The following is a 25,585-nucleotide window of genomic DNA, read 5'->3' as shown; positions in this document are numbered from 1 at the left end:
AGGAGCTGAGGGCGGATGGACGGGGGGGCTGAGGGGCGATGGACGGAGGAGCCGAGGGCGGATGGACGGGGGGGCTGAGGGCGATGGACGGAGGGGCTGGGGGCGATTAACGGAGGGGCTGAGGGGCGGATGGACGGAGGGGCTGAGGGGCGATGGACGGGGGGGCTGAGGGAGATGGACGGGGGGGCTGGGGGAGGATGGACGGAGGGGCTGGGGGCGGATGGACGGAGGGGCTGAGGGAGGATGGACCGGGGGACTGAGGGCGATGGACGGAGGAGCTGAGGGCGGATGGACGCGGGGGCTGAGGGGCGGATGCACAGAAGGGCTGAGGGCGATGAACGGAGGGGCTGAGGGCGGATGCACAGAAGGGCTGAGGGCGATGAACGGAGGGGTAGAGGGCGATGAACGGAGGGGTAGAGGGCGGATGGACGGAGGGGCGGAGCGCTCTCTCCCGTCCTGCCCGCGGCCCTGCCCCGCCGGGATCCCGCCCGCGCCTTCCCCCGGCGCTGCCGCCGCTCTGCGTCACGGCCCGCGCGGCGGCGGAAGCAGCGGGGAAGGCGGGGCGGGAGGGCGGCGTTAAAGCGGCGGCGGGGCCGTGCCGAGCCGGGTCGGGCTGTGCCGGGCCGATGGAGCCGGGCGGCGAGAGCGGCTGCTGGTTCCTGTACTTCGCGTACGGCAGCAACTTGCTGCGGGAGCGGCTGCTGCTGCGCAACCCCTCGGCCACGCTCTGCGCCCTGGCGCGCCTGCAGGTGCGTGAGGGGGCGGCTGGCGGGGCCGCGGGGGGGCTGAGGGAGCCCCGCATTCCCGCAGGGAGCCCCGCATTCCTGCAGGCCGCCCGGGTGCCCCCGAGGAGCCCCGCCGCTTTCTGTGGTGCGGTGCGGGGCTGCAGCCCGTCCGTCCCTCCCACGGTGAAGGCCCCAGCACGGATCAGGCGGGGTCAAGGCGATGGTGCCGAGTTCTGTGCCGTGGCGCCCAGAGACAGGACAAGAAGCGATGAGCGTAAAGTAAACCCGAAGGAGTTTCAGCATGAGGAGTAACTTCTTTGTGTTGAGGGAGGCAGAGCGCTGAGCAGGTTGGCCAGGGAGGCTGTGAAGTTTCCCTCTCTGGAGACATTCCAAACCCCCCCGGACGCGTTCCCGTGTCACCTGCTCGAGGTGACCCTGCCTTGGCAGGAGGGGTTGGACAGATGATCTCGGGAGGTCCCTTCCAGCCCTGGCTATCCTGTGCTTCTCGACCCAGGGCCCGCTGCGGGGCTGCCCACAGCAGAAGGAATGTTTGTGGTAGTCCCACTGCTGCGGCGTTATCTACCTTCCCTGCTGCCAGCCATGACCCATGGCCCGGGGTCTAAAGCACTGTGGAGCTGGGAACGTAAAGTAGCGGGAGGAAATTCTTTACGGCGAGGATGGTGAGGCACTGGAACAGGTTGCCCAGAGAATTTGTGGATGTCCCTTCCCTGGTGATGTTCAAGACTAGGTTGGATGGGGCTTTGAGCAAACCAGTTGAGAGGGAGGTGACCCTAGTAGAAACAAGAGTTCTCCCCGTACTGTGTGACAAGCAGATGGGAGCTTTCACCCAGCTCTGCACATCTGCAGCTGACACTTTCATACACCTTACAGGGCAGTTCTCTCCCTGCCCGGGTTATTAGATACCATTGTATCAGCTTGGCTTTAGTGTAGGCTTGGAAACACGTGGTTTTGTGGTCATTAAAGCTGTTGATGTACAGATCTGTGCAACTGGAAGGATGCTTGGAGGAACAGAGCATCAATTGATACCACTTAAAGATGACTTGAAGGTTCTCTTGGAGTAACTGGCAGGAAATTCTCTATGTTAAGAGTGTATGAAGAAGTTCCTAAAACTTGTCATTAATAAACTCCCCATAGTCAGATACTTGGTGTCTCTTGGACTATCAACCTGGCAGCTGAGGCCTGCTGCTGTAAAGCATGAGGAACTTACAGCTGCCCCTCCACTGAACATGCTGAGAACCCAGCACCTTGCAGGATCAGACCTTGAAGGCGGGGAGAAGGGCACTATCAGTGCGTGCTAATCTTTAAATGGAAGCAAGCTTTTTCACTCTCCTAGCTCTCAGGTCGATTTCCAGGTTAGCCAGTAAGCACCTCTTGCCCCACTGCAAGTTGGCTGCCTTCTCTAGCTGGCCTTTGACCGATTGCTATGTTCCATGCTGACACCGGGTGGCTTTCACTTCCTTGCTTCCAGCTGGAAAATCACTGATGCTAGGGAGTGAGGGACTGCAGAAAGGTTGGAGCTGATTCCTGTTTATTGCTCTGTGATAGTGCCACTTGGGCTTAACAAAAGGAGAAGCAGCCTGTAACCAGGGTGCTTTGGGTCCTAAACTGAAGTAAAAACCTTAGGTAAACTTAAGCTAAGCTTCCCTCTAATTTTACTTTTTGAGCCTTTGTTAATATTTAGCAAAAAGCTGTTAAGAAATGGGATGTGTAACAAGTACAGAAAGGTTATTACACTGGTACTTAGAAGGACCAAAGAACAATCTGTTGACCCAAGAAAGTATCTACTGTGTTTTTTCCCATCTTCCCAGCAGTGCCTGACGCACTTGCATACATGGTGTAATTTAGAGTTTCCTGCTTCCAGAACCAGTTAACTGTGCTGTTTCTGTGTGATCTTTGTTGCTGTTTTTTTGGGTGGTGCCTGATGATTTTATACAGCTCCTTGCAGTTATTCAGTGCAGGTCAGGTCCAAGAAAATATAACTGGAGGAATAAAGTAAAAATTCATGGGGTTTTTTTCCCGTGTTTTGGTTTTTTTTTTTTTTTTTTTAATGAGACTGCAGTGAGAGTACTTGATTCTATCTAGATATTTACTTGGGACTGCCCTGCAATCACTTGTCCTCATCTGTAACTTCAGTTTGTGACTTGAGTGGATTTTGTGCAAATAACTTGGTGCATCCAAGTAAACCTTTTCCTAGTGAAATTGGTTAAATAGGGGACATTTTATGGGGCAGGAACATGACTGTTGATGGAGCACAATGTGGCTTTGCCAGGCTGCTGTCACTTCTGCACACACACAAAAATCGATAGGTGTTCTGATAAGCACTGTTTTTCTGTTGTTTTTTTTTGGTTGTTTTTTTTTTTTTTTTTTTTTCCAACCTTTTTCTTATATCTGTTAGGACATATTACAAGGGAGTGATGTGTTTCAGAGGGAATATTAATGTGTATGTGTCTGTGTTTCAAATCAAATTCAGGAGAGTGGTTGTAAGAAATACACAAAGCTGTGGGGCTGCATAGGTTTGGGTTTTTTTTGTTGTTGTTGTTAAGCAGGTAGTCTTTTTTTAAAGCTTGGTGATTTGAACTTGGGCAGGGGGGTTCCCTTCTACACTGCTAGGGAAGGATCCAAAAATTAGCTAAGTAGGGTGTAATAAGTAATAATACTGAGTGTATTGAGTCAGGTGAGAAATTGATTTATACACTGAATAACCCATTATTCTCTTTTTCATATATACTTCTATTTGATATTGCTTGTAAAAAAAAGTGATACTTGTTTTCTAAAAGAATGTTTCTACTTGCAAAAACCTGAATAAGCTCACTGAAGGAGACATCCACCTTGACTTAAAAATACCCAAGAATGTTCCAGATGACATGACACAAAACATTGTAAAATACAAGGGATGGTATTTTATAATTAGGTAGTCTTATTAGTGCATGAGGACAGGACCCAGAGCTGATCATCTTGTAGACTTTTTTACCTTCACTATTTCCCTGGATCCTGCATAGGAGCATTAAAGATTATGAGAAAAACCTGCAAAGGATTTGGCACCAAGTGGAACCTGTCTGTTCTTCCTTCTTTGTCTCCAACTGGCTACATATACCACTGTCCTTTCATATCAAGAATAGCCAACAGCTCTTATTTTAAGTGGAAATTGATTCTCTGTGTTGCTTTCATTTGCAGGATTTTAAGCTCGAGTTTGGCCATCATCAAGGCAGGACAAGTTCTGTCTGGCATGGAGGTACAGCTACCATTGCTCAGAGCCCCGGAGATGAAGTGTGGGGAATAGTGTGGAAAATGAACACTTGCAATTTAAGTTCACTGGATAAGTAGGTGACTTAAGTTTTGCTGTCTTCTACTGTCTTAGAGAGCGACTGAAAATTAGTCAATTTTTGGTAAAGAGCTGTGTGGAAGCTATGGTGTTGGAATCAAGAAGATGCTTTTGATTTTAATATTAATTATATTTCACAGTATGTGTATTGACTTCAGACATATCTGTGATTAAAATAACTTTGTTTAAAAGCTAAAGCTACTTTTAGGGGTATTTTAACAATCTGTGGACCTTGATTTGAAGTCATTTTTTTTAACCTGTCTTCCCAATTTCCAGTCTTTTATAAGATTCTAAAATCTGTATTTGTCCTATGGTGTTTTTCCCATTACTCTACGGAGAATTTCCTTTGAGACTGACATCAATGTGTCTGTATACATCTGTAGACTCCAGCTGTAGTAGAAAAGGAAGTGATAAGGACAAGACTGCAGAAGAGAGATCTTTAATACAGGCAAAGGGACCTTTTAAGGAAGTTATTTAACCTGTCTTCTCTTCTAAGGATGTAAACTTTTGTGAGCTTGAGGAGCAGGAAGCTGGGGTGTTAGTGTTTTCCCCTTTGAATGCAAGAGCCTGACTACACCATTACAGTGTATGGTGGACAATGTTTTACCTGTGCCTGGTAACTAAGAGGAGCCCTAAGCAAATTGCTCCCACGCTGAAGTCTAAAAGACCACCTGGTTAAACAACCCAAGGAATAGCATGACTTCTTGCAGGGTCTAAGACAGGGCTAGAATGTAATCTCCAAAACTTTGCCTGCTGCCATGTGCTTGTTGCACCGTTTGAGATGTGCCTGCACAGCATGCTGTTTCTGGTACACAAGGATTGTTCAGAGCAGTTCATCACTGACAATTCCAGTAGAAATCTGGGCTAGTGAAAACAAGGGAGTAGGGCATAGTAAACCCAGTGAAAGCACTACCTCAATATAGTTCTCCTGACTCTGGAACTGTTTCAATTTCACTCTGTAAACATGTCCTTAAAACCCTGGCCGTGAAACTTGGTTCCAACGTGCTTTTCTGTTGAGCCTGAAATACAGTAGAAACTGTTGCCCAAGTTCTGTTAGCAGGTTATGGTAATGGCCACTGAGCACTCTTGTCCTGGCTGGGAGTGTTAGCCTTAAGCAGGAGGGCATGGGCATCTATTTGGCATGCCTGTGCTTGGGGACAGCTTCATGTGTCCCTGCTTTATCTGCTAGATCTCCTGAGTTCCTCTGTTCTTGCTTACAGTAGCACTTAAACTCCCTGACCCCTTTCTGCTGACCTTTACTTAAAACTCCTGATTTACCATGCTTTCCTGAAGCATAAACTTCCTAAGTATGATGATCCTGTCTGACAGCATCTATTTTTGTGTTTCTCTTCCATGAGGACAGTATTTTGTACTTTGACTTCCATAAGTGTTTGCACATTGTTTGCTGCTGAGATAGTGTAGGATTGCAGATCCCTGGTATTTGTTTGATGGGATAAATTTCAACGCTTTCTAAGGTACTAGAGATTTGTGTGCTGTAACACCACCAAAATCTGCAGCATGGACACTAGCACTACAGATTACTTTTTCCCAGTTGCCTCACTGATGCCATTGAGGTGAATTGGAAATGGGATGTGTTCTTGGCTTTTATAATCATGGTCGACAATGCTCTTCTGAGAGTCGCTTCTAAATGAGCTTGCATTCAAATGAGCTTGCAGATGCTCCTGCTGAAGGTCTTGGGATCATTGGGCTGTTAGCATGCTTATATATTTGTAGGTTCTCCATCAAGTTATGTCCTGAAATTAACATGTTATTTTAAAAAAAAGCCCCCTTTTTTTTTTTCTTTTTTTTTTTTCTTTTTTTTTTTTTTTTTTACCCCTCTGTGCTTTGTCATCCAGAAGCAGAGGAGGGAATGTGTAATTGAGGCTGCAAATGTAATATATAGAAAAAAAATGGGAGAGGAACCTTTTACTTAGACAGCAGAACTCTTTGGCTTCAAATTCTTTTTTTTTTGTTGTTGTTGTCTCACAGTCACTTCTATGGGGTTTTTGTCCTCTGTACTTCACAAATTTGTAAGTTAAGACTATTTCATGACTTTCCCTCATAGAGTCTAGCAATGGACGTTACTGAACAGTTTTCTTGCTCACACAACCATGTGATTTATTTTGTAGTCTGCTGGCCTTGAATCTGCAGTTGTTTCCAGTCTGTACTTGCACTTAACCTAGTTACTCATCTAACATGACCCACATTATGTATGCTAAATAATTTGAAATGGTAGCAAGTCTTTGAAAAAAAGATGAGTTGGACAATCAGGGTTAAAACCATGTTATGACTCATAGCTAAAATACATCTAAAGTTAATTGTGCTATATAAAGTCTCTTGTATTGCTTAAGGTTCTCATTTGCTTCTTACTGTTTCCTCAGATTTTCATTGGTGGCTGAATGGCAGTGACTGAGGACAATACATAGCTTTGGTTTTGAGTTTTTGTTTTTTGAAGCATGATTTTACTAATTAAAAAATAAACCAAATTTCTTTTGCCCTGACCTAGCTCATTACTGCTGTGTATGTCTTGTGCAAGTCAAAAGGTGTCTTGGATTATTAATTGGAAAGTGCATTGCACAAGCTGTACAAGTTTCCCCTTATTAAAATGTAACACAATGGGCAAGATAAAACTTTGCAATTGTTTCTTTATCTGAGTGGCAGTTAAGGCACATGTGACTGGCTCATTAATTCTGATAATCTTGCTTCTGTTTCTCTTTCAAACTACCTGTCTTCCACAGTAATTACTTTAGAAGTATTCTCTTTCTGATTTTGCAGGTTAATCACAAGTCATCTTTTCTTACAGAGCTGAAATTGTAGAAGTGAATGCTGCTGCTTCTCTAGAAACATATTTTTGATATGAAACAAGTTTGCACAAAAAGCACTGAAATATATTTAGCTTTATTTTTTTTCTTTAAGTATATTAAAGCACAGACCCATGTCCTGCCTTGAATTCTGTTATAATAATTCCATATGCTTAATTGCATGGTTGGTTTCAAAGATGGATTGGTTAATTGACATGAAAGGAATGTATGTCTTTTACAGGCAAGAGGGAGTTGAGGATGGCATTTATGTCCCAATAGAAGTTAATGTCCACACTCAAGCAGGAGAGGCACTGACCTGTCGAAGCTACCAGATGAAGGACTATGTCTCTGGTCCCCCTTCCCCACAGTATAAAAAGGTAGGTGTTACATCACTTTAATTTTGGAAGAGTGTACAGCAGTTTATAATGTAGTACTTCTGTGCTACTTAATAAGTACTTTAATTACAACGGATGGAAGGCATGATTGCTGTAAAGGTATAACAGTTCTTGTGCAATGTACTGCTGTAATGATGCTCACAGGAGATTGCTAGCTCTTACAGGCCTATTAAATCAGTTTGGGGTTTTCAGTTTAGTTATACCTTACAGGAAGCCCCTAATTAACTTGTGAATTAGCTATGATTGGCACAAGGATTTCTAGAGGACGTTGTTCACATGTATGTGGCAATTCTCTGTTTAAAAAATGAGTGTACTCCAATGAAAGGACAGAGGAAAGTTTCTGTGGAGGAAAATACAGCACCTGGCTTGTAGTTTCCAGGACGTGGATTATCTTTACTGCATTGGGAAGTACTTGCTATGGCTTAATACAGGAGTGCACCTGTCGCCTTTTAGCAGGCATCACCAGTACATCACAGGACTCCAGCAGCATTGCAGAGCACTGCAGGGTTCCTTCCCCCTTGATGCTGGTGAGGCAGAAGCGTTTCAACACTGTTCAGCAACACTGACTCTGCAGAGACACATGATCCAGTCACGCAGCAGGCCTGACCTGCTTAGCCTGTGAGATCTGTGCAGGCCCAGGCTGGGGTGGTGTGGCTGTGTGTCTGAGTGGTGCAGCTTTAGTGCTGCTACACAGACATCACTGCAGCTGGCTTTTCCTACCTGAAGTAAAGAAATCAGGGGTGAGCCCAATAAATCCCAACAGTGCTGCCCTCTCCAAACTGAGGAACTCATTCCTATGAATTGACTTCCAGGAGCACAGCTAAGCCCAGCTGCTGTGGGACTGCTGAAGACAGGCTTGCTTAGAAAGCAGGCTCTGCTTTTCCACAAACCTCTTCCTGCCAGCCCACCTCTTGGCAAGGCAGACCTTTAGGGCTTTTCAGGGAGTAAATACATAGTCTGCTGCTGTGTGTCAGCTCTCATTGGTATGAAAGTGCAGACCTCCACTATTGGCAACTTTATCAACTTTATCATTCCCTCCTGGTCCTGTCAGGAGCAGCTGTCGGTTCTGTTCTCCTCTGTCCCCAGATATTGTTTTTTGTTGAAGTTAACCAAGCAGGAGAGCTAAAAACTTAAAAGATTACTGCATCAGCACACAGTGATTGAACTACATTCATCTCACTGTTATGTACTTTTTGTGGCAAAATTCATTCTTTCCAGACACCTCATCCTTGATATGCATGCTGTTAAATGGAGGATATTTAGCATATTTAGAATGTTCATTTCTATATGCAAGCTTGCTGGTGTCTCCTTCAAGCTGTGTTCCTACACCTTCCTCTTTTCCTCTCACTGTTGCATCTTTTCTTCTTCACCAATACTTCAGTTTATTTTATGTATGGAAGGAAAGCTGCAGTAACAAACTAAGGAATCAGTGCTTTTTCACTGAGTTGAATGTCTGTTCTGTTACTCTTGTACTCTGTCTAGGTACTTGTTCTTATCCTTTGGACAGGTTAGTTTAAAAATAACTACTTTTTAAATCTTTGGCCAACTTTATTGTCACACCTGAGTGAGAAGCATCATATATTATTGAAGTTATCATCCTATCTGGAAGAAAGAATGGGATAACTGAATAAGAGCTTAATTACAGAGTCTTGTGCAATTCAAATAACACATCAGATTCTCAGGGGTAGTTAAAAGCCTTTTCAGAGTAATTTTGTTCACGGTTTTGTGGTCTTCAGTGGTATCCCAGAAGCCTTTGGCTAACTTTAGGTACAAATAGCATTATTTGAGATAAATTTTCTGTGTAACTTACATGGTTCTTCATACTCAAATGATTATTTGGAGTCTCTCCTTTCTATTACTGAAGGCTTTTTTCTCCCCCCTTTTAATTGTAGGTTATCTGCATGGGTGCAAAACAGAATGGCTTGCCAACTGATTATCAGGAGAAATTAGAAGCTATTGAAACTAATAACTATGCAGGACCGGTGCCAATCATGGAAGAGATTGAAGCTGCTGTTAAAGCAGAGAAAATAAATTCTGCATAGAATACCTCTGCATTTGCTTGGCCATTTACCTTGATTTAGATACCTCTCCTCACTGTGCTGATCAACACTTTCTTTATTTATCAAGAAAAGATGAGTTTGCTGTGCATCTGCAGTAAACCATTAGACATAAGTTGCAGTCTGAAGACACACTGACACTGGTAACTTCTTTTTGTATGTATTGTTTGAATACATGCTGAAGTACATGCTGAAAGTACATTGCAGATTTAAAAATTATCTTTCTATAACTGTCATGCAGTGCTGCATGCAACTTTGTGCTTCAGGTCCAGTTTACTGACCTTTTTAAAAGAAAAAGGCCATCTTTATGAATTTTGGCACCTGTTGTCTTCTGAGGAATAAGGGCTGCAGGATCAGGTCATCTCTTTGTAAAAGTTATATTTATACATGACTACATTTGTTAGATGCAAAGTAAACTCAAAATTCTAAGGCTAAACCTTTTTCTCTGCTATTTCTTTTAATGGTTTAAAGCCCAATCTATCTGATGCTATGGAGTTTCTGTTCCTGTTTTATAGTTAACAAAAAAAGAAAAGTAGAATTTTTTTAACTCCTTACATGTTTTAAAGCATAAGTCCAATAGGCAGTCTAGGCGTGAAGACAACATTCAGCAAAGCATCTCATTCATACCATCACAGCTTCCTCCTTTCAATGTCTAGTGGTTGTTGTAGGTGAACTGGTTAGCTATAGCCAAGAGATTTTTAAAGAATTCATTTTAGTTTTATATTTCCAAGAGTTTTTTTTCATTAGCTTCTTGACTGCCTTGTTTGCCTATCTAGGCCTTGGTCCAGTAAAATTGGAAAGTCTCCTTTGAGCCCTAGCACATTTATTCTGTGGTTTTGTGTGTTTCACCCTAAATGAACAGGCTTGGCCTCTTGGGTTTTTTTGTTTGTTTTTTTTCCCTCTACAGCTTTGACAATCCAACCCAAAACTGGAAGCTTTTGTAACATACAGAGTATTTATCTTCATGGTACTTTGCAACCTCTGCAGTTAATCTATGGGGGATGAGGAAAAATTGTCAACGTGGAAGATGTCAAATCACAGAAATTTGGCTTATCTTCTCTACAGTGTATTTTTTTTCTCTTGATGTACAGAGAGGTAAGATATAATTGATGTCACTGTGTGACTACTTAGATAAACAAATGATAAAATAACAGACTGACCATGTCTTCTCTGTATAAAATGTTTTCTATGAACTTCTGCCACGGATGTGTAGCTGCTGTCCTGATGTAATATGCCTTTTTCCAGAGCTGGACACGGTGACTGCTGTAAAACATGGTACTTTCTGTATTAGCACTGTCTAGTTTTAGTAAATAAAATCATGATTACCAAACCTCTGCCTCAAGAATATCACTGAATCAAATTGTTAAGGTTGGAAGGGACCTCTGGAGGTCGTCCAGTCCAACACCCTGTCAAGGCAGGGTGACCTTGTGCAGGTGACACAGGAACACATCCATGTGGGTTTGGAATGTCTCCGGAGAGGGACACTCCACGCCCTCCCTGTACAGACTGCCTTGCTTATGTATAAGAAAACTGGCGATGTGGGAATGCAGCTGAAGCCTCCATTAGCTGTTCGTGTTTTTTAATGGATGCAATGGCAGTAGGGAGTGCAAAACTATGCGTGAAACACTCCTCTGCACCCAGAAAAAGAAGCACCACTTCTTTTGCCTTACACTTACCTTGTGGGCTTGAAAAGTCCTCGAGGGCTTTTCAACCTCAACATGGGTGAAGCAAACAGAAGTAATACCCTGGCAGTAGCCTTGCGGGGAGGAAGCTGGACCGAGGGAAAGGGTCGCTGCCGAGGGACCCCTGGCACCTCTCCGGGGAGGAGGGGGCTGCGGAGAGGAACGCGATGCCGGCGAAGGGGAAGCCTCGGGCCATTGCTGCGCGGGGAGGAGCCGCTTCCCGCCGGGGAGGAGAGGCCGTGTGTGGGGCGGAGGGGTGAGGGCAGCGCCCGTGGGCTCCTCCCCTGGGCTCCGTGCCTTCGGCGCCGCGGTGAGTGCCGGGGAAGGGCCGGGGCGCGGGCGGGCCGCTGGGGTCGGGGCTGGCGGGCGGGAGCTCCAGTGTCTGCTTTCTGTGGAGCAAAGTTTGTGCGGGACCGCCTGAAAGGCTTTGCAAGGTGGGACGGGACGGGCTGCGGCTGCGGGCTCCTGAGCTGGAAACTCGGGGGCGCCTTCGAGCTTCCCCAGGAGGGTCCGTCCCGCCCGGGGGAGGCGGCGGCTGGCGCTGTGTGACGGGGAGCGGGGTCGGGCAGCAGCGCCTCGGCGTGCGGATAACCTTCGTACGGAACGCAGCAGCGCTGCCCGGCCAAAATGGGGCTCCAGATGCTGGCGAGGCCGTGGTGCTCCTGAAGGCTGGTGGGCAAGGGTGGCGAGGTCCCGGGGACGGAGGAGGAGGGAGGAGGAATGCACCGCTCCGCTCCTGCCCTGGCGCGGGGCGCAGTGAGCCATTCGCTTCCCGAAAGCCGGAGCCGGGATCCCGGTCCGTGCGCGGACTCACGGCGCTGCCTAGGCCCCGGTGCTGTGCTGAGCTAGCGCGAAAGGAGCTGGAACAGAAGGAGGCGGGAACGGTGCGCAGGGAAGGATGGTGCCCCGTGGCCCGGCCATGATTCCATCAGTTCCGTGATTCCATCAGCTGCAGCTTTCCCTGTTGGATTCACTGCTGGTTGAATGCGAAAATAGTAAATGACAGTAGAAAAGCAGTCCCGTGTTTATAGACAGCAGTAAAATCCCCCCACCTCCTCTGTTTCTTAAAAAAAAACCCCAAGATTTCTCTGGTTGGAGAAAGTTTCTTTGCATTCTATTATTACTTCTTATTATTTATTGGTCTTTTCCCACCGGGAAGGAGTTACACGGAAGCTGCATAAAGTCTTCCTGACAGGGGCTTCTTAACGCATCCAAACACTATATATAAAGCTCTCTTTCTATACAAAGGAATCTTAAAATGTGTAGGAACAAAACCTGTGAGGGATGTGAATATTTCTGTCAAAGCCTGTGCTTTTTAAAGAAAAGCTTGTCATTTTCCCAGATGGAGGCAGAAATAATTTCTTCTGTGTTCTTTTATATCTGTTGCTCTTCAGATAACTATGCTTACAAAAGCTTATGATACAATCAGAAGAGAGAGAGAGAGGTGAGGGAAGAAAAACCACTGAAAGATGCTGATCTCTGTGACCCCAGAGCGATGCAAGAGTTGTAATGGATTTACAGGAACCTGATGTTAACATACAGCTCCCTGGGCATTTATTGACATCTGTAGCATCAGTGATGATAGTTAGAGATTGTGAAGTGGGGTGTGATGAGTATGCTTTAATTCACACAAACAGAATAATTTAAGATCTGCACAGGGACTCTGTGTAAGCTCTACCAATGCGCCATTTTTGCTATAATAATAAAAGGCTGTTTTTTAGTACTTTTGGGAATACATTGCATTGCTTCTCATCAAACATGCAGACTTTTTGTGTAGCATGTGTGCCCATTTGCCTCTGATCTCTGCATGCTTTTTACTCTTCTTGAACTAAGGAAAATAGCTGAAGTTCTTTTAAATGTGAGAGCTGCTGCGTGGAAATAGATGTTTTATTAACTTATTATAGTCAAAGACTAGCTGCTGTTGCACAGCATAAGATGTGGAAAACCAGTCCCTTTTCTGTCTCTCCCAATGATAACAAAAAGTTGAATTTATGCTGGCCTGATGGAGTCCAGACTACCAAGCATAGCAAAATTTCTAGTTCTCCTCTTGCTATAATGACTCTGTAGTGAGTAACTGGCACTGTAAAATAGATTTTCTCTGGGGAAAAAATCTGCCTTTGAGACACAAAGGGCATAGGGCATTGTTTTCATACAGCCACCTCTGGAAGAGTGATTGTGTTTTGAATGCTACAGACAGAAGGTTGTGCTAGTGGGGACTCCACTAGCCCTGGGCTGGCACTCAGGTTTGTGTGCTTCAGTGTTGTCTTGCCAGAGCTGGCTACTAGGTGCTGTGTAAATCCTGAAGATATTCCAGCTACTGGCTGCAGGTAACTAGGTTAGTAACACAGGACTTTATTTCACAGGCAATTTAGAGGAACAATTCTTGTCAGAACATCAAGACTGCAAAATAAATAGGAATGACTGAGTTTTCAGCTCTTCAGAAATATTATAGATTTGTCTCAAATCAGTTGATTTAAAGGACATTTGTTAAGTTGCTCCTTGTATTGCCTTCACTGTGTCATCCTACACAGTTTCCTTGGGAGCAGCCAGCTCAATAAGGACTCAGTTCCCTAGCTGACCCAAAAGTTGAAATGATTTTTAGCTGTTCTGTAAGATCCTTCAGCTCCTTTATCTACAGCATTTACCTTTGGCAAGACCTTGTTGCAATAAACCAGCACATTCTTTGCTGCCAGGGGTCTTGCTAGCACTGGAAGTGGAACAGTCATCACAGTTTTGTTAGAAGAAAGAGCTAGGAGATCTTAATAAAAAGAGGATGTGAGGAGGGCAGGGCCAGGAAAAGTAGAAATGTATACATGCTTGCACAATACTGAGAGTAGAGGGAACTCAGAGGAAGCACTAGATAGAAGTGCCAGTGCCTTCGTGCAGAAGGCATTGGCACCAACTGCAGTTTATTGACATGAATTGTACAAAACCTTGCTGGAAGTACTGATGCTTTTACTGTACCTCTTACTATGACAAATTTCATTTCCCTTTTTCATTTCCCTCCTTATTCCTGGCCTGATCCCCAGCTTGCTTCCCCTTTTAATCTCAGTTGCACAGGTTTATGGTAGCACTGATTGCCACACTTGCTGTTGCTTCTCATTTGGATTCAATCCCCATCAACATTTCATTTGGCCAAGACCCTGTCTTCCCTTTCTTCTTGGCTTTTTCAGCTGGTAGGTGAGTATTCTCCTCTTGGGTTCTTTTTCATTCCTTCTAGTCTGTTTCCTGCCTTCTTCACCTGATGGATTTTGCTGTCTTCACAATGGCTAACTGCATTTCCACTCCAACATCACTGGCAGCCTCTTCAGTAAGTAATTGTTTTTTCTTTTAATTTTTCCTCTTGGGAACAAGAAGTCCATTCTGTTCTCAGATAGGAAGCTTCTCCCCGTTAGTATTTCTCCTTTTGTCTCTCCATACCAGACTCCTGCTTCATTCAGATATCATCTGTCTTGTCTATCTCTATTCCTCCTTAGGTGTTCTGCTGTTTCAGCTACTCTGTCAAACTCGCAAATCTTTCCCTTTTTTTGCTCATTTCTCCAAATAGATGTGTTCACAAGCTGTGCTGTTAGAACAGGTGGTCTGTTTTGACCGTAACTTGTAAGACCCTTAAGGTGTCTTTCAGAGAAAAATTATTTCATTCACTTTAGCCCTTTCAGAAATGGAAGGCAGTACACTGAGGTGTCTCACATTAATGTGTGTGTCAGTCTTTTCTAACAGCATCCCCATGACTGATGCAACATCAGTCACACAAATTGCACTGGAATTGAATCCAGCATCTGGAGGGCCCACGATAAGGCAAAGAACACGGTATGCACTCTACTAAGGAAGTGCTTTCAATGCCTATTTATAAGCTGCATAAGCATTTACCTTTAAATGTACCAGATATGTAACCTAGCATTGTAAAACTGACAGATCTTTCCATAAGGGACCTTATGTTCCTTCACTGAAAAACTCATATTGAAGCACTAGGGAAGCTGGGACTCCTTCCTGAAAGAGAGGCGATGGGCTTGCAAATAAGCTGGAGACCTCATGTTGTTACATACTGGCCTCATGTTTTCAAAAACACCACGAAAAGAAACCCCAGCATCAAAAAAACCCCCAACAACATAAAGAAAGCCCTAGTGAAACAGAATCATATATGTCAGGTTCTTTCATACAGCTGATACACTTTGTTATGAGAACATGTAGCAGGAATTCTTTCTGTTCCAGCACCGTTTAAAGGGTTCAGCTCTTCATCTGGTATGGATTTTCTTAGTCTGTGAATAGTGGAAATTTCCATTTTTTCTTACTGAAAAAGACTGATGAAAAATACTAAGTACTCCAGTACTGGATGGTGTGGGGTTACATTAAAAGTAATGTTTTCATTGAAAATATCACTAAGTACGTCATATTGCTAGTCCTGACTTCCCTGCTTGGCATTTTTGTTATTTCTCCTTTTCTCCCTGATGTTTAGCCTCACTTTGTATTCCTTTTTGCTTGGTTTCTTGTTTCTGCATTCTCTTGCAGATCACCCTATGTGAAAGGGAAAATGCTCTGTCCTGCAGCATTTGTATGCACACCCCTTCCAGCAGCAGCCGTGATTTGTACTGACTTGGACATAGTCAGATGCAGAGGAGACATCTTTGAGACCTTCTTCTGGTCATTCCATATTTTTCATGTTCTGTCCTGCTGCTGTATTTCTTCTTTCTTTAAATTCTTTGTAGATGGAACTGAAATAGTGAAGAAAATGCTTCTATTTGGTTTGTACGCTTGACAGCGTGTTGGTTCATTCTTATGGTTTTCTGAATATTTTTCTCAGTTCTTCTTACAAAGTAGGAAGAAAGAAAATGCATTAGAATAATGTGGTCCTAGAATAGCCAAAGGAAGCAGGGAATGTTGGGTGGATGCAGTATCTTGAAAGAATAGAGTTAATATTTTTATTGCATGTTTAAAGATGATGCTGTCTCTTTAACTAAAGCCTATGAAAGTTTAAGACTAAATGATGTTTTCATCATGCTCGGTCTTCATTTATGGAATGAACTTTTTTGGACAAAGAGATGTGCTAGTGTGGCTTCTAAGAAGCTGAGTGACTCAGAAATCAGCCACTTCCTCGGGTGGGTCATCTGAATGGGGTAATGAAAGGTTGATTTGTTCCAGTAGATGCAGTCAGTTACTGGTGTGGTAAGAAATTCAGATCGCTTGGATACATTCTGTTTGTTTGAAACAGTTTTGCCATTTTGGGAGTTGGCTGTGACCCTGAGCTGTTGTGCTGGGGATTTGCCAGGTCTCAGCCCTTGGAGATCCCAACTCTTAATGCAGTTATCTGCATCCATTCAGGTCAGCAAAATTAAGTTGTGAACTACTGGGAAATCTGAGGAGCTAAGCTGGTTTGCCCTGCTGGTTTGAGTGTAGATAGTTAGTATCACTAAAATGCAGTAGCATAAACTGTGCCTTTCTTCAGCATCAAGCAGGAGAAGCTTCACTGATGCAGACAGCGGCTTCTGATATGGAAAACCCATAGAAGCAAGATTGTTCCAGTAGCAGGTCACTTAGAATAATCTGTGAGTTGGCAGGGCTCAGTTATAGCTTGACAGGGGAGTGCTGGGGAGCATTTGAAAAAGTTTGCCATCACTGTAAATGTCTTGGGAAATAGTGAGAATTTTATAGCAGCAGAGTTGGCACATTCACAGAATTGTTGAAGGGTTTTCTCTTTTGGTTTTATTAATATGACTGTAACCAGAATCTAAGGACATTCTTCCAGCTATCCCTTGACCTGCTGAAACAACAGTATGTTTTACCTGTTACTGGGGGTTGTCAGTCATTTGTGTTGATCATGCAGATTCTCACTGTCTGTGTAGGTGATTCAGTTGTGATCTTGGCAAAAAATTAGCTTCCTGCGTGGGAAATCGTATGTGCAAGTTTGTACCTAAATAGTACCTAAACAAACTTACTGTTGAATTCTAATTACAATATAACTTCATGCCTAATATGTGGTGGGCACATTAACTACAATTACACGAAGCCCTGCTTTAGTAATATAATAAATAGAGAGCAGTCTGATCCTGATTCTTCTTGCTTTATGCCCTGCAGAGAAAAATAGGAATAAGTGGACATTTAAAAAGAGCTCCCAAGTGGTGGACTAGAGAACAAGGGCATACAATGTGTATGTATTTGCAGACAAGGAGAGAGAATTCATGCTAAAGAGCATGGTTTCAAAATAACTTCCCTCCTGGTGTTGGTGAACCTTGTGTCCTGAAGCTAAACACTTTTCCCTAGTTTAGCTAAAACTGCCTCAGAGTTCACAGGGCCTTTCTTTCAGGAACAGGTATTATATTTGCAACATATATATTTCAGGTATTATATTTGCAGCACTTTATACAGTCTCTTTTTGTAACAAAGAAAAAGCAGAGTGAATTGCTTCTATAAATTAATTCCTCCTGCAAAATTAATTGCTATGAAGTATATTTTGTTCCGTTTATTTCCTTGTCCTAATTATGTTTGGACAGATGCCCTGCTTTGTCTACTAAAACATGAAAAGCTAATAAAAAATATTAAATTATGCACTAGGAACAGGCAGTTAATAAAGCAGATGCCAGTGGTAGTGTTTGAGGCAAGCTAGAGTAAAATACTGTACAGGAGGGAGACTGCTTGTTGTAGATATTTTATTTTTCAAAACCTGTACAAATAAATGGAAGTACCTTAAAAAGTTGGCCATGATACTACACAGAGTTTGGGAGTATTGTGTGATGTCTAGTTGAAGGATGTATGTGCATAGAATAAGGTTTAAACTGAGGTTCTGTACGATTACTTTTTACAGGCTCAGTGATATGAAGGTTTGCCTGAAGTTAAATCCAACCTGACTTGTCACTACAAATGGACAATTTTTCAAAGATGAAGCTTGGTGGAGCAGCTTCTTGGTATCTCAACTATGGAAGGCCATCTTTGTGCTAATGTGGACATTTCAGTGAGAAAACCTCCAGGAGCAAGCCCTCGGTCCTTCATTGCTTTGCTGAAGGTTCACCGAGAGCTTCTGGTCGGTAGGATCCGAAACACACAATGTTTGATTGATAACTTGATTAAGAATGACTACTTCTCCACTGAAGATGCAGAGATTGTTGTCCAGTTTCCTACTCAAGCAGATAAGGTATAATTTTTTTTTCTTTTTCTCTAGCCAGTGAAGCTTTTGGTTACTTTCTGTTTACCACCAGATTTTAAGGGTTTATCTGACAATTTTACATCTAGTGTGTTTTCTAATCTTTGTTATTTTGGAGTTTTCCCACCCCATTCTTCCTGGATGAGTGTGTCCAGCACATCCCTTTCCAGCATGGCTGGCACTGCTGGTTATGCCCATTGGCAGCTGTAAGAACTTAGTAGGGTGATAATTGCTGTTCTGTCCCTCCCAGCTGCAGCTTTGTCCTCTGATAAAGAGGTGGTCACGTGGTTGTTAGAGTATAGCAAGGAAAATCTGCTTTAGGATGCTGTGGGATAGATCATCCTGCTTTAGAAGAGACAGAAATGAAATGTTGTTTTAGAAGTTAATGATTGTTTGTTGTCTGTATGAACAACACCTTCCTTTCTGTTTAAAGGCTTATGTACATTGTGAATGTTTCTGTGGAAGATTCGTGTATCCTGGCATATTTGGGGTCTTAATTCATCCTTGGACATCAGTGGCAAAAATTATTTCCTTTTGTTAGGAGAAAATTACCATGTACACAGTTGATCTTTGCATCGTAACTTGAAACACCAGAGGAGATTGTTTCCCAGACCAACCAATCAGGCAGCTTCAGAGCCCTGTCACAGTGAGGGGCAGGCAAACCATAAAAAATTCAAAGACCTTGGACTTCACCAACAGTGCAGATTTTCATAAAATAATCATTCTTGCTGGCATGTTGAAATGGTAACACAGTGCTCACACTGTGTGTAGGGTCAAAGCTGAATAAATGCACACTGTATGATTATCTCAATTTCTTATTGTTCAGCATAATGTGCATGGTTGTTGTACCAAAGCTGAGGGGGAGGCCATGCATCAGGAGTCTAAGCAGAGACAGAGAGCAGGCCACAGTAGTGTAAGTGAAATGGACTCTGTGGGAGCTTCTCTGGAAGGCATAAAATTGCTTTTTAGAGCATACAAATTGTCAGAAAAAGCTCCATGTGTTTGCTGTGCTGCATGTACATCACCCTGATTTAAGATCACAAGAGACCACAGTCTCTGGAAACCCTTTGTCTGGTTTAGAGCTGCATTCTTCATTCATTTCTAGCAAGGGGATCCCGACATTCAAAATGTGGCCCTGGGTGACTGCTCTGTCTTGCAGAGGGTTTTGTGCTGGGACTGCCTTGTACTGGTGCACAGAGATCACCCTCTGCCTTGCCTGTGGAGGTGACACTTTGTGCTGAACTGCTCCAGCCACTGCCTAGTAGCCATGAGTTTTGGAAATAACTGAGGAAGTGGGGCCATTTTACAGAGAGCCTGGAGAATTGAGTTGCTGTGTTGGAAGAAGTTGTAGTGGTTTTGGCTCAGTGTTAAGATCCAGGGAGGGATGCAGCCTACCCTGAGGTAAATCCAGATGTGACTGGAGTATTTACAGAACAGAAAGTGAATTTAGGACACTGAGAAACCACCTCTATTTTCATTTTAAACAGCACAGGATTTAAAATACACTATCTAGCCAAGCTGAGGAAATCCTTTGGGTTCCCTCTTGAAGGGTGCTATTTATCCATTTTGTTTCTGTTTGTTTTGATTGAGCTACAAGTTCAGACCTTAACTTGCAGAACCAACTCTCTCACAGCATTCAAACACAAACAGCAGTTGAGTTTTGTGATGGTTCCAATTCAGAGCTAGGTTTTGATTTCACCTTTTTGAAGCACCAGTTTTGATTCTGGCCCCTTGCTCCAGTCCAGAAAGGATTCTAAAGCACTTGACAAGTACTACTGTGATAAAATGCTGTGTATCAATGATCTTTCCTGTGGTGTTTCTTCAGGTTCGCAAAATTCTAGACTTGGTTCAAAGCAAGGGAGAAGAAGTTTCGGAATATTTCGTCTATGTCCTGCAGAAAGTCACTGATGCTTACTATGAACTTCAGCCTTGGCTGGATGAAATAGGTTATGAGCCTTCAGAGAATATTTGTAGTAAACCTGTGGTAAATACAGATCCAGGTAAGGTCATGCATCACTATCCCTCCCCACAGAACTGCCCTGCTGTGCAGGAAGCTCCAACCAGGTGACAGGAGAGTAAGAGTTTAGGCAGGCACAGCCAGGAAAAATAAATGTGTGCTTGCAGCAGGGTAGCCAAGTTAAAAGGCACACTGTATAATACAAGGGTGATGTTGATAAATTAAATCCTATTTTGTTAGACTCAGGTGCTTTCTTTCATTTGTTTCGGGTATGTAACACAATGGCAAAACCACCTTGTGCCAGCTATAGTATTTTCTAGGCCTCTACTGCATTTTACTAGCAACACTATGATGTTTTGGCTATGGGCTGGCCAGTATTTCATGATGAGAACAGTCAAGCAATGAGGCAGGTTGCCCAGGGAGGCTGTGCAGTCTCTATCCTTGGGGACAAAGCCCTGAGGAACCTTATCTCATGTCAGAAATGATCCTGTTCTCAGCAGGAGGTAGGACTAGACCTTCTGAAGTCCCTTCCAACCAGAATTATTCTGTTATCCTAAATTATGATTTTTAGCAACCCTAAGAATCAGAGTTTAAGTACTGTAGAAATTATTTCGTCTGGAGAGTTTTTTCCATACTACATAAATTTAAGAATTACTTTATCCCCATCTGAAGCAGTTTTTGTTGAAAAACATAAGCCAACGTTGCACAATAACTAAGATTCTTTTTTTTTTTTTTTTTTTTTTTGTCATCTTAAAAAAATCTGGCACTTGGTTTCTAAAATGCATGGCTTCTATTTGCAATAATATCAATGAATAAAGAAGTTAGATAGAACTGCAGGTAGAATGTAAGCACCGTGAAATCAGCAACTCCAATAAGCCTTTGCAGAGAGTTAAGCAGCCTTTAACAAAGGGTCAAGAGCTTGGCTTTGAGTCTCAGCTGAAGGATAAACCAATACAGCATCAGTACTGACTTCAGGAAGTGGTGGCTCACATGTGACCTTTTTTTAGCACCTGAATTTCCCAAGTGAGTGATGATGGCAGCACAAATATAATTAATCTGCCAAAGAACCTTTTTCACATTAGGATTACTTTTGTTTATTACCCCCTCTGAGTTCCCAAAGAGGTGGGTCATTGTATATGTAGATTTTTAAAAGTAGTATCTTTAATAATAGTTCACTGTCTTTTTAGTTAGCAGGTATTGCCAGAAACTCAGACATGAACTGGGACGGGACTCCAAGTTTGTTATGTTGTATGCTCAGAAGGAGGAGATGCTGCTTGAAGAAATCTACTCCAACAGTATTATGGAGCTGGTCAGTTTTACCAATGAGAGTCTTGGCCAGGTGGGTCAATTAGAAGCCCTTTTTGATGATGCAGTTGGGCTAATTAATGAAGATGGAGAGACTGTTTATGTCTATGGTGATGCAGGAATTGGAAAATCCATCTTGCTGCAAAAGATACAAAGCCTTTGGGCCAGAAAAGAATTGGACATAGGGGCCAAGTTTGTCTTCTGTTTTCGGTGTAGGATGTTTAGCTGCTTCAAGGAAGATGAAGCAATATGTTTGAAAGACCTGCTCTTCAAATATAATTGCTACCCAGACCAGGACCCCACTGAAGTGTTCCATCACATCTTGCAGTTCCCCCATACAGTTCTTTTCACTTTTGATGGCTTTGATGAGATCTATTCCAACTTTGATCTCAGCAGCATACCTGAGATATGCTCACCCAATGAACCCATCCACCCCCTGGCACTGCTCGTAAGCCTTCTCAGAGGAAAGCTTCTTAAGGGATCCAAGAAAATTCTTACTGCCAGGACAGGAACTGAGATCCAAAAAAACATCATTAGGAAGAAAGTGTTGCTCCGTGGTTTCTCCAGGAACAACCTGAAGGAATACACAGCTATGTTTTTCAAAGATGAGCGGCAACGAGCACTGGTATCAAACCAGTTGGAAGCTAACCCGAATCTTTGCAGTTTGTGTTCAGTGCCTTTATTTTGCTGGATTATCTTTAAATGCTTTGAGCACTTCCACTCCATGTTTGACAGCCATGAGCTTCCAGATAGTTCTGTTACATTAACAGATGTGTTTTTGCTCATGATTGAAGTCCACCTGAACCGATCTGTGAAAACAAGTTTGCTGAAGAGCAATATCAGGAGCCAAACACAGATGTTCAAATCAAGGAAGGAAAGTCTTCTAGCTTTGGGTAAAATGGCATACAAAGGGATGGAGAACTCTTCCTTTATCTTTGAGCAGGAGGAAGTCTCATCAGCAAATATCTCTGAAGAAGATTTGCAATTGGGCTTTCTCAGGACAGTTAAAGGTTACAGTGGCTGTCACAGTCAGGCCACTTACGAGTTCTTGCACTTAACCCTTCAGTCTTTTTTCACAGCTTTGTTCTTGGTTATGGAGGAGAAGGTGGGTACCAAGGAGTTACTTGAGTTTTTCAATGAATGTTCTTCCATGGAGACTGCCCAGCCTACTTGCCTTCGTATCCCCTGGAAGAAACAACTATCAGGGGAGGATCCTTTCCAAAATAAAGAGCACTTTAATTTTACCAACATGTTTCTTTGTGGCCTACTTTCTGGATCCAGGCAGAAGCTCTTCAAACATTTAGTTTCGCCTGCAGTCATTAAGAGGAAGAGAAAAACTCTCTTCACATACCTTGGGAAGAGCATGAAATCCCACCTGAAAGGCTACACTCGGTCCAGGCTTAAAAGCTACAATCAGGTGCAGATGCATCCCAACTTTGTGTGGATGCTGAGGTGCCTGTACGAGACGCAGAGTGAGAAGGTGGGGAGGATGGCAGCCCGCCGCATGCACGCCAACTACATCAAGCTGGCCTACTGCAACGCCCACTCTGCCGACTGCAGCGCCATTGCCTTCGTGGTGCACCACTTCCAGAAGCGCCTGGCTCTGGATCTGGACAACAACAACATCAATGACTATGGAATAAGGCAGCTGCAACCTTGTTTCAGCAAGCTTGCAGTGATCAGGTAGGAGTCTCTGTATGCTAGCAGGTCCTTGTGTATTCTTCATTTATTCCATGAACTGGTGGGCTGAAGGATCTGATCTCGCAAGTGGGGAAAGACAAGGATTAGTCTGCTGGAAATTAATGTTTCAGATCTTCTGAAATCTTTGTTCATTTAGCCACAGGAGCAGAGATAAGCTGTCATTTTGGAAACCAAAATGGAAAGGGTGGTAAGAAGTCCTTAGAAGCACAGACTGTTTAAACCAGTAGGTTTAGTTAGCTCCCTCTCGAATTGTTTTGTCTCAGAAGAGGATTTTTATGAGAGAAGGTGCTTAAGGGAAAAAGGAAACATAAGGGCATCCTCCATTACCCAAAGATTGCCTGAGGCTGTCTCTGCCCTTGGCCACAAGGGGTAAGGGAGGATCTATTCACAATAACCCTTGATCAGAAGATCTGAATTTCTTGCTTTTTCATCCTGTCAAAATGTCTGGCTTTCATAGGACAAAAGCTATCATGTACATCCCTGAAAGGATGTAGTTGATGCCTTCAGGTGTGGTGTTTCCCTGAGGTGATGTGAAGGGAGGACGTGGCTTGGTGTGAACAGGGAGAACTAACTCCACCTCTAACATCAAAGGCCAGATTGTTTCACCTCCAGCCCTTTGAGATTGTACCATGTAGCTGTATTTTATTTGTCCAAACATTCAGGTGCAGAAAATCAGGAACTTCATATATATCTTTTTAAAAGCTCCTTCAGCTGCATGAGAAATTTTTTTTTTAACAACTGGATTTATTCTTTGTGTTTGGCTGTGCCTTGCCTTGTTTTCCTCTAGGAATGAATCAAAGCCAGTGACTCTTGGTTTTTTCCCAGTTATTTGGAAATTGACTGATCTCCCAAGAGAAAGCAATAAGAAAACTCCTGGGGGAAATGTATAAGTACTTAAGACAAAACAGAAAAGGCAAGGCCAGCCTTTCAGTTTTTGTTCCTATGATGTGATCATGCCATATACAATGTGATCCTGACACCATCCCCAGCACTGTAACAGTCTTATAGGTTGCTCTTCTGTCTTTTTGGATCTTAAAGTGTTGGAACTTCTATTTCTAATGAGCAATTTCTGCAGGTCAGGAAATGTTATTTCCAACAGCTTAACTATCCCTTTCAAAGAAGCAGACTTTTCTAATACATAGAAATTGGCTGATCTCTCCTGTGTGCTGGTACATTCCAAAGGGATCAGGTTGCTAACTAGCAAAGGCTAGGGAGGCTGTTGGTCATAAGGGACACTCAGCATCTTCAGCTACTAAGTTTGTCTGCAAACTAAATGTGGTCAAAACGTTTTCATAGAGACAGCTTTACCCAGAAAATGTGATTCATGGCAATTGGAAAGCTTCACTTAAACCTGTCCATTTAGTGAAGGTGAAAAAGCTTGAGAAGTTATAAAAAACCTCCCCAAAAACAACAACAACAAAAAAAAAACCTGCCCCAAAACAACTGTGAGAAGAAGCGTTATTCTGTGAATGACATTGATTTGTTTCGTGTCTGGCTGTGACAATAAAATTAGAAACATGTAGCACACCCATGGGAGTGCAGTTCTGTTTTCTGGCCAGGGCTTTTCACAACCTTTATTTGGTGAAGACTGAATGTGTTGTTACTTTCAAGATGCCTGGCTTTCACTATGTACTCAGAGAGAAGATTGCAAGACTAGTAGTTTGGACAGCTTGCTTTTGCTAGGGTGTTAAGCAGACTTTCTTCCTGAAATCACAGTAAGCACAGGAGGAGGGTGAGATGTTTATCTGGAGTCTGACTTCCTACATTTTATTGTTCTCAGTTCTGTGGACTGCTTCCAGAGCATTACCTAGGAGATTTGGAGCTTTCTGATTTTTATCGGTTTTGGAGTGAGCCACATGAAACTGAGCTCACATTTCCTTTAACAGCTTTTAATATGTGGCATAAGGACCTGTTAAAATATCAGAGAAAAATGCATAGACCTCCAGTCATTTGTTAACTCACGGGTTATGAACATTTGTAAGATGTATTGATTCAGACTTTTCATTCCCTTCTTTCCAGGCTCAGTGTAAATCAGGTCACAGATCATGGTGTAAGGATCTTGTATGAAGAACTCTCCAAGTACCAAATTGTGTCTTTCCTGGGGTATGTACCCAGCTGGGAGCTAAACACTCAGCAGTGAAACTAGAAAATTAAAATCTAATGCTGTCAGTACTGACACAGCAGAGGTGGAGTGGAAACTACAGTTACCTCCTTCTTTAAGCAAACTTTGCTTTAATTCTTGTGTCAGAAATGATTCTGTTTTCACTGGGACAAGGACCACAGCTTCCTCTCCCATCACACTCCCTCACAGCCTCCTGCAGGCATCAAACCCTTCTGTGACACAGTGTGGACTACTGTCAGGTTACTGAGCTGTGTGAGCATGCTAATTTTTATACCAAAAGCCTTCTGCTGTGGAAGGGATAGACTGCAAGCAAGAGAGCATGTGTAGTTATAGCCTGCTGTTTCCTCTACTGTAAACTGATT

The 25,585-nt window shown here is 43.3% G+C and overlaps 2 protein-coding genes across 7 annotated transcripts in view; both read left to right on the top strand.

Annotated features, from left to right (window-relative positions):
* Positions 1–526: 526 nt before the first annotated feature.
* GGCT (gamma-glutamylcyclotransferase) lies at positions 527–10,651 on the top strand. The gene is made up of 4 exons (XM_056485392.1): positions 527–749; positions 3,921–4,066; positions 7,111–7,246; positions 9,157–10,651. Exons 1-4 carry the CDS (start codon positions 627–629, stop codon positions 9,304–9,306), a joined length of 555 nt encoding a protein of 184 aa, XP_056341367.1. The 5' UTR covers positions 527–626; the 3' UTR covers positions 9,307–10,651.
* Positions 10,652–11,910: 1,259 nt separating this feature from the next.
* The window catches only part of NOD1 (nucleotide binding oligomerization domain containing 1), a 31,266-nt gene continuing 17,591 nt past the window's right edge, over positions 11,911–25,585 (top strand). For 3 of the 6 annotated variants that reach the window (XR_008839892.1, XM_056485389.1, XM_056485390.1), the window contains exons 1-4: positions 17,825–18,129; positions 19,964–20,138; positions 21,283–23,083; positions 25,121–25,204. Coding sequence is in view for 5 of the 6 variants with exons in the window: in XM_056485389.1 (XP_056341364.1) it covers positions 17,914–18,129; positions 19,964–20,138; positions 21,283–23,083; positions 25,121–25,204 (2,276 nt within the window). In the remaining variant the exon portion in view is untranslated. Of the gene's footprint in view, positions 14,314–17,802; positions 18,130–19,963; positions 20,139–21,282; positions 23,084–25,120; positions 25,205–25,585 lie in introns of those variants that run through there. The other 3 variants (XM_056485388.1, XM_056485387.1, XM_056485391.1) reach the window with 3 other exon arrangements.

The sequence above is a fragment of the Oenanthe melanoleuca genome, chromosome 2, assembly GCF_029582105.1.
Source record: "Oenanthe melanoleuca isolate GR-GAL-2019-014 chromosome 2, OMel1.0, whole genome shotgun sequence".
NCBI lineage: Eukaryota > Metazoa > Chordata > Aves > Passeriformes > Muscicapidae > Oenanthe > Oenanthe melanoleuca.
This window is presented reverse-complemented; position numbering and strand designations above follow the sequence as displayed.

Excerpts from the sequence above, each read along its gene's own strand:
- GGCT (XM_056485392.1), top strand. The coding sequence starts at position 627 with ATGGAGCCGGGCGGCGAGAGCGGCTGCTGGTTCCTGTACTTCGCGTAC. Across the intron at positions 750-3,920 it reads GCGCCCTGGCGCGCCTGCAG|GATTTTAAGCTCGAGTTTGG; the intron begins GTGCGTGAGGGG and ends TTTCATTTGCAG. Across the intron at positions 7,247-9,156 it reads CTTCCCCACAGTATAAAAAG|GTTATCTGCATGGGTGCAAA; the intron begins GTAGGTGTTACA and ends TTTTAATTGTAG.